The sequence below is a fragment of the Pongo abelii genome, chromosome 2 (assembly GCF_028885655.2).
Source record: "Pongo abelii isolate AG06213 chromosome 2, NHGRI_mPonAbe1-v2.0_pri, whole genome shotgun sequence".
In the NCBI taxonomy this organism is placed as follows: domain Eukaryota; kingdom Metazoa; phylum Chordata; class Mammalia; order Primates; family Hominidae; genus Pongo; species Pongo abelii.
The window spans coordinates 27,061,275-27,076,507 of record NC_085928.1 but is presented as its reverse complement, the minus strand read 5'-3'; the positions used below and the strand labels follow the sequence as shown (position 1 = coordinate 27,076,507).

Genomic DNA, 15,233 nt, shown 5'->3' with positions numbered 1-15,233 from the left:
AAACAGTTTGTTACTCCAACAATGTGAACTTATCTATAAAGTTAGAAGGCTAAAAACGGCATAGAACGCACTAATACTCTTATGCTAAAGGTTTTTAAAAAATTAATAGTATTTCTGCCCTTGAAAAACATGAGTTGTATATGTAATGTAAAATCTTTTTCTGTGGCCAGTAAAAATTTCCAACAGGAAAGCTTGGGGTGAGTACGTCTAAAATTCATTCATGTGAGGAGAATGTAATTTAAGATTGGGCACTTTTATTATAGAAAGTAGAAATTTGAGTTATCTTACTTTTTAACTTAAAGAATAATCTTGAGAGGTCAATGGTGTCCACTGGAAGGCAAGAACTTGGTTCTGGCGAATACTACCACCACTGGCTGGTATTATTTGCAGAGCACTTAACCTCTGTGCCTAGGTTCTTGTAGCTGTCAAGTAGATAATAGTAACTGCTACCTTCCGCGGGAAGTGAGCTTGTGCTTTGACATCTTTAGTTGAAGATGCTGTATAAACACAAATTATTATTATTAGAATATAATACATATATGCACATAAAACACCAGCATGGTGCTCTTTTAATGCTTATATAACATCTATAAATAATGCTCTTCCATGCTCTCTCTTCACTTTAGGTCAGAGAAGATCATAGCAGACCACTATTCAATTTCTATAAGTATGGAGGAAATATATTTGTTAAAGCTCCATGTCATCTTTTTGAGACGAACTAAACCTGCTAATTCCTTATGGTCTCTGTAGCAATTGCCTGATGGCCCCCACCCAAGTTAAGCCTTTGGTATTTTTTGAAATGTTGGCTAAATTACTTTTCTTGGAGATGTGGAGCCATCACGGAAAACCTGGGGGAATGAAATTGGCTAGTGATATTAAAATTTTGGTTGTTTAACATTTAACTGAGTCTCAACAACGTGTTAAAGTGCTATCTAAACAGATAATTAGCTAGTGGCTGCGCAGTGGGCTGTCTAAATTTAGCAGTGAAATTAGGTTTAGGGAATGCGAATATAGAAAAAAATTTTCTCAAGGGAAACGGTGGTGTCAGCACAGCTGAGGAATGTCACAATAGCTACATTTTGTCAATTATGATCATCATCAGGGGATCTCCCGGAGCGATGCAGGACAAGGTTTATTCATAAGTGCATCTTGAGGATAGGCGATAGAAAGCCTTGGCTGCAGGAGACAAGCTTACAGGGGACGACAGAGGCAGACAGGCATAGGGAGGGAGGGAAGAGGAAAGGGATGGAGGGAAAAAGGCACTAGACCGAGCGCTGGGAGACTGGAAGGGAGGCAGAAGTTAAGAAAGAAAAAAGAGGTGGGCAGGGTGTAGAATGGCTTGTAGCCTTGGAGGTGAATAAAGCCTTGTAATCCAGCGGGCGGAAGGTGGGAAGACCCTATTGACTGAAAGCCGAGGACAGCGTGGTCTTGGCCGCAAGCATGCATTAGTTTAGCTGCGACAGGCTAATTTCTGAGCGGCTGATCCTTGTTCAGCTTTCCTGTTACTGGAACACATTTATCGCTATCTCGTGGAGATGACAGGACCTACATAAAATTAATAGTGTCAGGCCTGAGGACTGGTGTCCTCTGCCTTCAATTCGCCCCCTACGCCGGAGAGTCCAAATTGTCCACCCTCCTACTCCCCCCGCGGAACCGATGTGGCAGTGGCTCCAAGGTCAAGCCGCCGGTACTGTGCGAGGCGGGAGGATGGAGAGGGCAGAGCGGGCAGCCACCCGGGGTGAGCGAGGGTCATGGTGGACCACAGACGCTCTTCTTATAAGGGCAAATGTTTAATACTTCCCGAGGTCGCTTCTCTGCGATCAAAGGAAAACGGGCAAGAAAATAAAACTACACATACGAACATGCAAATGAAACAAAACCAAAGAAAAACACCAACGCACTCGTTGGGGGAAATCCATGGCCTCCTGTTGCCAGTCGCCCGGCGCGGAAAGTGGACAGCGCAGCGGCCAGTGAGAAGGAAGAGCAAGAAAGCAAACCTTCTGAGACCCCTCTCCTCGCCCAGCTCCGCCGACCATTCTACCAAGCCGCCCTCCCAGAGAAAAGAGCAGGAAAAACGCCTGTGCAAACGTGCCTTGGCGAGCGGGGGATAAGTGGGCTGGGAAGAAGGGAGGGATTCGGAGAGCACAGCTGTCCCGGGGAACAGGAAGGAGGAGAAAGTCTCTCCCTTCAGTCCCCCGCGCCCCAGCGAGGAGGAAGATTACTAGTCCAGCAAGCTGCGTCCAGCTTCCTACACAGGGACCTTTAGCATGGGCAACGGAAGGGCAGCCCCCTCCTGCCTTCCCCTCCCCACCCGCCCTCATCCCAGGTCCCCGCCACTGGGAGAGCGCCGCCCGGGAGAGGCGAGGGCCGAGCGTGATCGTCCCGCAGCCCTCGCCTCAGTCGGCGCCGGGGCCTCCGTGGACCCGCGAGGGGTGGAGTGGGCGAGACCATTGGAAAGGCAGGGAAGGGGGGAAACCAGGCAGGAACGAGGGGCAGGGCCGACTAAACTATTCCAGATTTTCCTGTCCCTTTTAAATCTCTGCTTTGGGAGAAACCCCGTTATCAAAGTGGATGAAAAGAGTATTTTTTTTGAAAGGGGAGGAGCATGTGTAGGAGGGCGGGGTGGGAGGAGACAGGGCTTGCGCCCGGGGATCAGACGGGAGCTGTAGTTGCGCGGGGAGGGCGGGCGAGTCGGGCGCCCGCTCTGAGGGTCGGTTTCTTTTCCCCCTCTCGCGTGGGGCGGGGTGGTGCGTTCCGAGTTCCCAGGAGTTCGAGGCGGGCGGGTGCCGGGGGGAGGGGAGTGGCGGCGGCGGCGGCGGGCGGCTCCCGCTTCAGCCTCAGCAGTGGCGTCGGCGACGGCGGTGTCGAGGTAGCCGCTAGCGCTCGGCCGAGTGTCAGCCGGCAGCGACGGCGCTAGAGCTGGGAGCTGGGGACGCGCGCGCCGGACCTTCCACAGCCTCCGCCCAGAGCCTGAGGCGCCTGGGCCGGGGGAGCTGGGGGGCGGGCGGGCGAGCGGGCCGGGGGGAGGGTGGGGGATGGCGCGGACCCTGCGGCCGTCCCCGCTGTGTCCTGCAGGCGGCAAAGCACAACTTTCCTCCGCTTCTCTTCTCGGAGCCGGGCTCCTGCTGCAGCCCCCGACGCCACCTCCGCTGCTGCTGCTGCTGTTCCCGCTGCTGCTCTTCTCCAGGCTCTGTGGTAGGTGAACCTCGGCGGCCGGCGTGGGCTGAGGGAGCCGCCACTGAGGGTGCGGGCGACGCGGCCGGCTCTGCCAGCCGTTCTCCGGGGCAGCGAGGCGGTTGGCTGTGCGAGTGAGTGCCGAGGACTTTGGCTGGAAACTTTTCGCCGCGCCCGGGGCGAGGCCCTGGAAGGGCCGGGCCAGCAAATGCTGAGCCGGCGGCCCGCTCCCCTCCCCCGCGGCCGCGCGGGTCGCCGTGCGGATGGCCGAGGGTTGGCGATGGTGCTTCGTGCGCCGAACTCCGGGTTTGCTCCGGGGACCGTTACTTCCTCGCTCATTCTTTGGGAACCCTCGTGGGTTAAGGTGCCGGGATGCACGTTTGCCGCTTTGTTTTTTTCCCGGTGAAACTTGAGCTGTGAGCCCAGAAACCCTAGGGACCGGAGCCCGATGGAATGAAGCCTCCCGGTCCACCTCTCATGGCCTTCCAGCCTGGAGAAGGCACCATTTTAGCCCACCCAGCCGCAGAATCCCCTACAGCTAGTTTTCTTCCGTCTTGTGCCCCCCTCCCCCGGCTCTGCCCTGGCAGCTTTTGGAGCTCTCTAGATTGACCCTCGTCCCTGCGTTCCAGCTTGTGGGACGTCTCTCACACTGCCCGTGCTTATTTTACCAATCCGCAGGAACAAGATTTACGTGTTAAAAACCTGATTTCATGGACTGTGTGCCCCGGCTGTTCTAACCAAAACAGTCACGCGCCTGTTTCCCATCTCTTCTTTCGTGTTATGTTACTGTTTTCCTGTCATATTTGGGAGTTAGTCTCTGAGTTTTGTTCCCAGGTATGCCAGACTAGAAGCCTGCTTATTAAGGACCGTGGTAAAAAAAAAAAAAAAAAAAAAAAAAGTCTGCCTCATGCAAGAGAAATGGACTTAAGTGGTAATTAATGGGAGGCAGTGATTTGGGAAAATAAGGACACCAGTCTTTGGTGGGAGGAGGAGTATCAGAACACTGCGAGACGTTATTTACTTGAGGGCTCTTGGTAAGAAAAGTAGAGGGGCAGAACTTAAGCTTGCTCAAAGATTGGTTTTCAGTATTTCATAAAACCGTAAACTGAAGTTTTATTAGTATTTATTAAAAGGAGAGATGTGTGCACATTTCTTGAATAGTGTGATTTAGAAGGAGGAGAATCCTGTTACACGGTAGGTGAGTCAGGGTAGCTGGTTATGAGGGAAGCAAAGTTTGCATGGTGGGATTGAGTGTCTCTTCTGGGCTGAGAATTTCCACTAACAGTTTACCACCACGTTTCCAGCACTGTAATGAAATCTGATTTACACAGAGTCTAGTATGATAAATGGAATGTTATTAATTGTACGCTGTTTCTGCATGCCGCCTCCCCAGATACTTGGTTCCAAGACAAAGTTCTTAATGCTATACCTTTTTAAATTGATGCCAGAGTCTAGATTGAATTTGTGTACTGTTCTATTCCCTGAAGGAGAATTGGGGATGTTGCTTACAGTTGAGTGAGAGGACAGTTGGAGGAGACCTTACCAGTTTACTCTCCTGACTTCGTTTATGTTAAGGACTGAGAGAATATTTATACCTCCACAGAGGCAGCTCTAGTTAGGCAAAGCTCTGTGGAAGACCGAAGCCAGGTAATATGCATAGCCGATGCAGGAATTATTTACATGATGATTTCTTAGTGGTTGTGAAAATGAATTGTTGATTACTTTTTGAAGGAACACATTGGTTTTCACACGGAAGAAGAAAACAGTTTTTAAAAAATCTCAATGTCGCATTGGAAGGACTTGATTTTTAATTCAGAGCTTAAAAACTTAAGCAGTGTAGGCAAATGGACTGTGTTTTAGAGCAGGTGTAGTGTTTAGAGTCAACTCTTCTTGTTGTAGAGGTAGACACTAGTTTTGTATTCCTGTGTGCTACTCATTTAAACAGCTTCCTTTTTTGGCTTATAGTGTTATGACACCCTAATTTGTGAACCCTTACGACGAGTTTTTTCCATCAACCTTTATTTTGGAATTAAGTCTTTGAATAGGGCACAGTTGTTGTGACTTATGGAAGCTTAGTGGTATGGAAGCAAAATTTTCTTCAAGTAAGCTGTTAGTCTAACAAGTTGTTGGTTTAACTACTGTTTTAGTTAATAGAGTTATAATGACATTCATAGTACTGCTTACAAGGTTTGGCATGTAATTAATATTTGCGTGGAGCCAGTTTTAGAGTTGAAAAGATTTTTAAGCTTTAAAAAGATGACTGTAGCTAATGATTTGTTGATGAGAATGCTTTACTTGTTTTATGACATATAGATGTTTCCTTTTGCTACTATTTTTGATATTTTGATATGGTTGATATATAACGTGGCCTTAACTTTATCGTGTTAATTTAACTGTTAAAAATATCCATCAAAACTGGTGGACCTGATATTCTGAAGGCTATAAAAATGTTTATTTCAGACTTGCTGGCCGTTTGTTTTGGGGGTGTGCATTATCTTATTTGGAGAACTGAACTTTTAAAATGACAGTTTTACAGGTTGTCAAATTGCCAGTTTTTTTTTTGTTTTTAAGCCTAAGAAATTCCTAGGTATGTGTCAAGGGGACTGGGCTTACATCATCATCTGACTTGATAAACGTCATTTAATTATGAAATTTGAAGTTTCTTTATGATGGCAATAATCAATTCATAGATGATTAGATTTATCTCACTTTTACTTCCCACCGTTTTTTTTTGGGGGGGACATAGAGAATATTATCATGGGTATGGTAATGATGAATAACAAGATCGACTGACCTTTGTAAGGTCCCATTTGGCTCTGGGATTCTATGCCTCTTTCCATTTTCAGCAAGGCTTCATCTTAAGATGGATGTTTAAAAGAGCACAGAAAAGAAGATCTGATATGATATGGAACTTTTAAAAGCACTTTGACTACTTGATAGGCACTTGGGGACATAACACACGCATAAGACAGAGTCCTGGCTTCAAGATGCTTATAAGTTTGGGTTCGACCTAAAGGAAACATGTTTGTAGAACAGTTTGGTGTTTATGAGGTATTCTGATTTGCCCGGAAATGGGACACCTAACCCATTAGGTAAAGACTTATGAATGTGCAATGAAAAAAATAGTCACTTTTAAAACATCATTTGGGTCAGATCTTATTGAGATGTCTTCTTCCTTCCTTCTCTGTCCTTCTCTCCCTTCCTCCCTTTCTCTTTCTCTCTCTAGGTGTAAATCATTGGCAGGTTATTTAACCTTGGAAACTTGAAGTTTCTCTTGTTTTAAAAAGAGATTACTACCTTGCTGATGGAGATCTTGTGAGAACTAAATGACAGAATAGAATAAAACAATTAGGAGAGTGCATGAAATATAGTAACACTCAAATGTTAGCATTTATTATATTGCACAGCATAAACTAACCAGGCTGGTATTAGTGATTCTTAAATTCTACACCGATGTGCTGAATAATTGAGTTTTCAAGTTGACTTGCTGTATTTGTACTTTACATCTATATATTGAGTCTTAGCCCAGTGATCTTCAAATATTTGTTACTTTATATAAATATACAGATGATGAGTGTTCAGAATATTAGAATATAGTCAAAATAATTCAGTTGTATAATTGTATGGAAACTAGTTGACTATTCCCTTAGTGATGTCCAGTGCATTTTAAGATTTGGCAGTTCCATAAGGTCACTTAGAATGTTAGTGATTATACTGAAGATAGGAATTGGAGAAGGGACTCACAATTTGCTTCTGCTTTAAGTTACTGATGGTATCAGTTGGGGTCTATAGTACATATTGCCTGCATGAGTCTTTCTGCATCCTAAACAGATATTTTTGGAAAGTAACCCAAATTTAGAAGCAAGCAGAAAGATCAAATCTTCCTTTCTTGCAGTTATCTACAACATCAGAAATAATAATTGGAAAAGCTGGGCAATTGTGTGTATTATATATATTTACCTTGTTTATGTCACTTATACTTTCATCATTTACAATTTAGTAATTTGGCAATTCTGATGTATGTTTTGTATGTGTATAGTTAAGGGATAAAACTTAATGGGTTATTGTTAATTACTTGAAAATTATTGAAGGGAAACTGGTTATGAAAATCCTTGTTAAAAGAGAGCACTTTGACATTCTGTAACTTAACCGTTAAAAATTAGTGAGTAAATAATATATTGCTATAACATATTCTGTAATCTATTAAAACCTTCATAAAAATTGACAAGCACTACATGGTTTGCAGAAGATGAGACAGTTAATAATTACTATTAATATGTAAATGTAGGTTAAAAATCAAATAACAGTTAAGTCAATAATGAAACTTTAAAGACAATTTTGTGTACCATGCACACAGATCCAAAAATCTGAGCACCATTAATCTGTCATATGTTTGATTACTTCATATATTTTTGTCTAAAATGGTCTTTAAGTTGTTGAATCTATATTCTTTACTGAATTTTATAAAATTTATGCTTTTTATTTATTAGAATAAACTCCGATATAGTTTAATCATTTATTTAAAATCTGTTGTGAGGCCAGGCACGGTGGCTGACGCCTGTAATCCCAGCACTTTGGGAGGCTGATTGCTTCAGGGCGGATCACTTTGGGTGAGGAGTTTGAGACCAGCCTGGCCAACATGGCGAAACCCCGTCTTTAACAAAAATACAAAAATTAGCTGGGCATGGTGGCAGGAGCCTGTAATCCCAGCTACTTGGGAGGCTGAGGCAGGCTAGTTGCTTGAACCCGAGGGGGAGGAGGCTTCAGTGAACTGTGACTGCACCATTGTACTCCAGCCTGGGTGACGGAGTGAGACTCCATCTCAAAAAAAAAAAAAAAATCTGAAACTTTATTAAGGGTAGCTTCAAGGTTTTTTTCTAAAAGAGTTACTAATTATAATGTAACTTATCAATTACAAATTTTAATGAGGCCTGCCTCCTATGAGTCTAGATATAGCCATATTGCAGGTACTATAGTTATTTTAGAAAGGATATCATATACTTATATTTTGAATTTTACTTGTTTTCTTTAGTATAGCATCCAGGAGATTGTTTTTCTTGCAAGACTATTGACTGCCCACCATTCATTCTGCTAAATAAGTTGAGTAGGGAAGACCTGTTGCATTGTGAGTAGATATTCATAAACTGGAATGTGAGCCATGTGTAAAAAACTTTGGTTTCAACTTTAATGGTAAAAAAAAAAAAAAAAAAAAAGATCAAACTTGTTCTTACTTTAAATAGGTTGGCTGTTGCACCCAGTAGAGGCCCTTTAGGCTCTCAGCCTAGGTTTTATCACAAGAAATAAAATAACAGAAAAAGGGAGTGGGGCTGTAAATAGCTATTCTCAAATAGCTAGAGCCTGCAAAGATAGGATGTGTGAGTTAAAATCATAGTTACTAGGGAATCTTTTTTGAAGCAATGTGGCCAGGCCCCACTATGGACTTACTAGATCAACAATTTTTGTAAGACGGGTGAGGTGTGGAGTCCAAGGGTTGGGACATTTGTGTTTTGAAAGACAACATCAGATAATTCTTTTTTCTCTTGACAAGTGCTATTTATTATAGCATTTTCGTTTACGATTTGACCAAATATTATCAATCTTCTGAAAGAAATCTGCTTCACTGTTTTGTTCACTATTTGTATTCCCATGTGCTTGGCATGTAGTAGGCACTCATATTTATTTCAAGAGTTTGATGGCGAAATCAAGGTTAGTCCAAACCAGCACGTTTCAATAGAAATATATTGCAAGCCATGTAATTTCAGGTTTTCTTGAAGCCACATTTAAAAAGTGAAGAAGAAATAGGTGAAATTAATCTTATTTTATTTAACACAGTGTAACCAAAATATCATTTCAGCATGCAATTGTTATTAAAAATTGAGATATTTTACATTTTCCTTCATTGTAATGTTTTGAAATCAAGTAGATATATTATACTTATAGATCATTTCAATTTGGACTAGCCACATTTAATGCACTTTGTAGTCAAGTGTGATATTCCTGGTGGCTACCAGTTTGGATAGTTCAAGTCCAAACTTTTAATTTTCTGTAAAGTGGGTTATGCCCTTTTGTGGTCTTTACCCATAAGGCCTAGAATGACATTGCGCTTCCTACCTAATCAAATTCTGAAGGGCTTGGTTTAATTTTGACTTTCTCCAGGAAGGCTTCCCTCACCACTTCTTGCATACAGTGAGCATGCAATTCTGTTTTCATTTTTTTCATGCTTTCAGGTTTAGAACAGTCTTTGTTAAAGTGTTTCTGTGAAACACTAGTCTCAGAAGGTAGGTTTTTGGAAGAAAAAGTACCATGGTTTAATACATTTGGCAATAGGAAAAGCTAATGATATACCCCCTCATGGAAAGTTACAATGTGAATTAGTTTATTAATGGTCTAAGAAATTCTTCAGTAAAATATCCCATTTAACAAACTAAACAAATTCTTTGGTGTAATATATATTATGTTGCTGAAGCTATGTTATGCAGAATACACTATAGGAATATATTCTTAAAGAGATTTGTACTCTTGATGATTAGAAGAGGTTATAGACTTAAAGATGTTACTTGAGATAGTTCTCCACTGATTTTTCCTTTTTAAAAACTTATTTTTCCTCTCTTCAGTTCTGTTTCCCATTGCCTCACCCATTTTGAATTTGAGATGTTTGCAGAATTGACTTTCTATGAGAATAGTGGTCTTCTGCTTTGTTATTTCAAAATCAGCTGTATATTATTTACCTGTTTAGCTTAAGCAGCTTCTGTGAGATGTATTGTACTTTATGTATGATACATCTGACTCTGGAACTGAGTTTTATGAATGAAGTGGGTAAATTTAAGATAGTCTATTTTGTAATGGAAGTATGCTAATGTGAAACTGTGCAGGGCTGGGACTCCAACTAAGTGTCTGAGAACATTATATATAATGTCAGGAGTGTGCTTGACTCTTCTGTTGCTTCAATTCAGAAGAAAAAAATATTAATGAAATGCTAGTATTGGTAAACTGTAGTAAAATCAGTTTAATATAGTAACTGTGAATTATTCATGATAGACATGATTGCTATTACTGAAAATCTTAGGCCCTAGTTTTTGAAGATTATTAATAAAATTTCTCATTTAGTTGTAGCTAGATTCTTAAAGTACTCAGCAATTATGGTGGCTATTTTGAAACTGTGCATTGTTTATCAAGCTTGTTTTTCATGTAAAAGGATCTGGGCATTGATATATTTTCATTATATTTGTAGTTAATAGTAAAAATGTTTAAATGTCCTTTCATTATAGACTCAGATTCCCTACTAATTTGATTTAGAGATAATCATTCATGGCTATACATTTAATTTGATACTAAGCCTGATGATAAACTGCCTAGTTTTTAAAACCTGCTTAGAGATGCCCTACCTACTTTATTTTAAATGCAAAATAAAAAAGTCCTTCTGCATTCCTTTAATTTTTTGGAAGAGAATCAAGTGGAAGAAGGCATATAGCTAACAGTTCTATACTTGTCTTTAAGGGCACAGGGCTAAAACATGATAGCAGCATTTCTCACTAAATCATAAGCCTGCTTATGTTAATGGCTACTGCAGTCACTCTAAAACTCTGCATTTCTGCTTGTTAAATTTAAAGGAAGTAAAAAATTACTGCCAACACAATCTTTGAGAAACATGCAAATAATACAGTTGTATTTAATGTCAACTTTTATAGTAGCTTCCCCATTCCTATAAACACTTCTGAGGTTATATGATTATCTTGATGCAGTTTTTCTGCCTAGTTCATATTAACAGCAGAGTGAACTTCAATATTGAAATAACAGTAAGGGAATTTCTGTTCTTTTTCAAGGTGTTGCATTGTTTATTGTTGTATACTAGTACAGTGCCAAAGGATTTATAATTTTTTTCTTTTAAACTGGTATAGACCCTACAGTTGACTGATTTTGAATAACAAAAAGGCATATCAAGTTTAGAATTAGTAATACTAATTACAGGAAATAAGACTATCTAGATTATTGACATTCTTTTCTGTATTTAAGAAAATAAAATTAAGAAATTATGTTTGCAGTTTTCAATGAGAAAAGATTTTCAACTTCTGGATTCTTAAAGTACTCAGCAATTGTGGCTATTTTGAAACTGCATTGTTTATCAAGCTTGTTTTTCATGTAAAAGTATCTGGGCATTGATATATTTTCATTATATTTATAGTTAATAGTAAAAATGTTTAAATATATAAGTAGCTGGTGAAATTTGTATTTGACATCCCCCAAAGCCCCTTTTCCTTCAGAAGCTTTAATCCTGACAGCATTTCTTGAAATATAAAACAAATTTGAAGTTCCCTAAGAAAAATACATGGTTTTCTTTGAGGATACTACTGTTGCTTTGCTGCCCTCTACAGTCATCTAAAATAGTCACTCTAGATTTTTCTCCCTTCGGATACTTAGAATACTTTTTCCCTGACCTATGTATGAACTTTATATTTCAGGAATGGGTTAAATAATATTTACTGTTATGAAAGTAAAGTTTAGTCACAGTTGATCTATATCTGTCATGCAAAAAAAAAAAAAGGACTTAGAGATTTGAGCAAGGGATAAATTGGGGACTATTGAGAAACAACCATGTGCTAGGGAGTATAAAGGATACCACGGTGGAATGAGGCATGTTGGCCCTCTAAAGCTTATGAACTCATTAGTACGATTAATGGCATGCTTATATATCAAATGACATTTGTAACAACATGCCAAGTGATATGATATAGTTTACAGAAATATTAGGGCTGGAAGAGTTAAAAATGAGACTTTTGAGCTATGTCTTCAAGAGTTCAGACAGATAAAACAGGGTGGTTTTAAACATATGTAAAACACAAAGCAGGCTGGGTGCGGTGGCTCATGCCTGTAATCCCTGAGAGGCTGAGGCAGGAGGATTGTTAGAGCCCAATTCTTTGAGACCAGCCTGGGCAACACAGTGAGACCTCGTCTCTACCAAAAAATAAATAAATAAATAAGTCAGGCATGGTGGAGTCCACCTGTAGTAGCAACTACTCAGGAGGCTAAGGTGGGAGGATTGCTTGAGCCCGGAAGGTTGAGGCTGTAGTGAGCTAAGATTTTGCCTCTGCATTCCATCCTGGACAACAGGGCAAGACTCTGTCTCACCGTAAAAACAAAAAACAAAACAAAACAACAAAAAAAAACCAAAACCCTACAAAGCATCTCTTATGTAGAAAGGACTCTGCTAGGCTCCGTGGAGTCTTTGTCCTTAAAAAATGTAAAACTTAATTGTCAGGAGATTGGAATGAAAGATGTTTTTCTGTGTATATGTGTGTGTGTGTATTAACCCAGTTACTTCTCTGCCTGTTTCCTCCCCTGTTAAATTGGCTAAATAATACTTTCTTCACAGAATTGCTATGAAATTAAATTGCAATAAAGTGCTATGTAAATACAACAAACAATACAGTGAACAAAAATGACTTGTCTTATGTTAGAAATTTAAACAAAGTATTGTAGGATTATAGAAAGAGGACCAATTTAACTAGGGATGGAAGAAGACTTAGAGGAGCTAATTTTCTAGCTGAATCTTGAAGGAATAGCTTTGATTTCCGTTTGTGAGGGAAGGTCAGCGAAAAAGAAGGCGTTCCAACTTAAAGACCACTGAGATGAGGACTCTAGAAGGAATTAGTGTTCCCATGTGACTCAAGCATGAACTTTATGGAGGGAAGTCATGGATTTTTAAATACTTTGCTGAGGCGATTAGACTGTGGTAGCCACTGAGGAGCTTTTGAAGGCAGGCAACTGTTGAGTCCATCCATGACTTGATAGATTGTATAGCTCTGGCAGAAATGTAAAAAATATATTGGAGCTATGACAGACAAGTGAAGGTGACAACCATTGTGATATTCCATGGAAAGAGAGGATTACAGAGATAAATGGCAATTTTGCAAAGGGATTTGAAGGGAGGCTTGGATCTGAGAAGTAGATGATATGGTGTTTGGATATCATTGTGGGTGAGGAAGGAGGAGTTAGATATGAACCAACTTGGAATAACTAGGAAAGGGTGATGAGAGGATTGATTAATCAATCCAGTAAGGTTTCACATGCATTTGTGGTGTACTTTTGAGCTGTAGCTGGAAATTTGTGAGAGGTGGGGATAGAAGGGTGAGGTATGAGGGGTAGGAGGTAGGTTGTGAAACTGGGAATTATCAGGATTGAGGTATTTGCATTGAATGAGCTGTTTCAGAGAGACAAGAGAACACAGGCAGAAGAGAGAGAGGGAGAGAAGAAAAGAAAAGTGGAGAGAGGGAAGGGAATAGTAGATGGGGCCAGAAATTTTTTTTAGATTGAGGTATTTTGATTGGATAAGCTATCGGAGGGAGAGAGAAGAAAAATAATGTTCAAGGAAAAATCTTAGTTGATAAATAAATGAATACTTTTAGTAGAGGTAAGGGCATTCGTGTCTCTTAGTAATTTTAATAAAAGTGGTTAGGAGAAAAGTGTCACATCTTAAAGCAGAGGTCTCCAACTTTTTTGGCACCAGGGACCGGTTTTGTGGAAGACAGTTTTCCCATTGACTGGAGTTAGGGGCAGTGGATGGTTTTGGGATGATTGAAGTGCATTACATTTATTGTGTAGTTTATGTCTATTATTATTAGATTGTAATATATAATGAAATAATTATACAATTCACCATAACGTAGAATCAGTGGGAGCCCAGAGCTTGTTTTCCTGCAACTAGACAGTCCCGTCTGGAGGTGATGGGAGATAGTGACAGATCATCAGGCATTAGATTCTTGTAAGGAGTGCACAACATAGATCCCTCACATGTGCAGTTCTCAGTAGGGTTCGTGCTCCTGTGAGAATCTAATACTGCTGCTGATCTGATAGGAGGCAGAGCTCAGGTGGTAATACAAGCAATGGGGATCCGTTGTAAATACGGATGAGAGATGGGGAGTGGCTGGTAAATACAGATGAAGCTTCACTTGCTTGCCCACCACTCACTTTCTGCTGTGCGGTCCAGTTCCTGACAGGCCACAGACTCGTACGGGGGTTGGAGACCCCTGTCTTAAAGGATTAAGAAATGATGAGATAGTGAAGAAGGAGAGTAGGGACAACTCTTGGCAAAGAAAGGAAAGAGAAAAAAGAGTAATTTGTGAGGGAGGAAGACTATGTCAGTTGTTATGGACTGAAAGTTTATGTTCCCCTTCTCCCCCAAATCCATATGTTGAGCTCGCAACCCTCAATATGATGGTATCAGGGGGCATAGGGCCTTTGGGAAGTAATTAGGTTTAGATGAGGTCAGGAGGGTAGAGCCTTATGATGTGATTAGTGTCCTTATAAGAAGAGGAAGACACTAGAGCTGTTTCTGTCCATCATGCAAGGATGTAGCAGAAAAGCAGGCATCTGCATGCCAGAAAGAGGGCTGTCACCAGGAACCTGATAATGCTGGCACCCTTGTCTCAGACTTTCATGCTCCAGAGCTGTAACAAAGAGTGGAAGCCAGCTAGTCTATGGTATTTTGTTACAGCAGCCCAAGCCAAGACATCAGTCAAAGTTTTATTCACAGACATCAGAAACTTGACCCCGTGGTTAAAAGACAGTTTTTTGAAAGATATTGGATGCTTCAGGCATGGAAATCAAGAACTGAAAGAAGGGTAGGCATCTAGAACTATATCCAGAACCATAGCTAAGATACTATATTGAGGGGCAGTTTGTTAAGGTCATTATCTGCTGTCTCCTGGATGCTGGATATTATAGCCTTGTCTCTGACACTGGCTTTGCTGCTCATAGAAACTGGATGTTGTTGTTGCCATAGCCCAAGAAAATATATTGTCCACAAGTGTCCACTATAGAAAGTTGAAAAACTTTTTTAAAAAAAATTTAATTTATATGATGAGACTTCTGTGTCTTTGGGAGAGAACCAGGAGAAGCTCATTGATACGGCAAGGTCCAGGAAGAGAGATAAGTGGAAACATTAAAAACACAGATGAGAGACGCTAGTATTAGAAATGGAAGACACTTCTTTCTACTAGATAGGGAAAAGAAAATGATAGGTGAAGATGTTGAGACACTTCTAGGTGTGAGAGAGGGAAGTT

At 40.8% G+C, this 15,233-nt stretch overlaps 1 protein-coding gene across 3 annotated transcripts in view; it reads left to right on the top strand.

The window, feature by feature from the left end:
* The first annotated feature begins 2,568 nt into the window (after nucleotides 1-2,568).
* The window catches only part of NECTIN3 (nectin cell adhesion molecule 3), a 133,167-nt gene continuing 120,502 nt past the window's right edge, over nucleotides 2,569-15,233 (top strand). For 2 of the 3 annotated variants that reach the window (XM_024244520.3, XM_024244519.3), the window contains exon 1: nucleotides 2,569-3,195. In XM_024244520.3, coding sequence (XP_024100288.1) covers nucleotides 3,036-3,195 — 160 coding nt within the window. In that variant the 5' untranslated portion in view covers nucleotides 2,569-3,035. Of the gene's footprint in view, nucleotides 3,196-3,422; nucleotides 3,529-15,233 lie in introns of those variants that run through there. The other variant, XM_054551542.2, reaches the window with a different exon arrangement.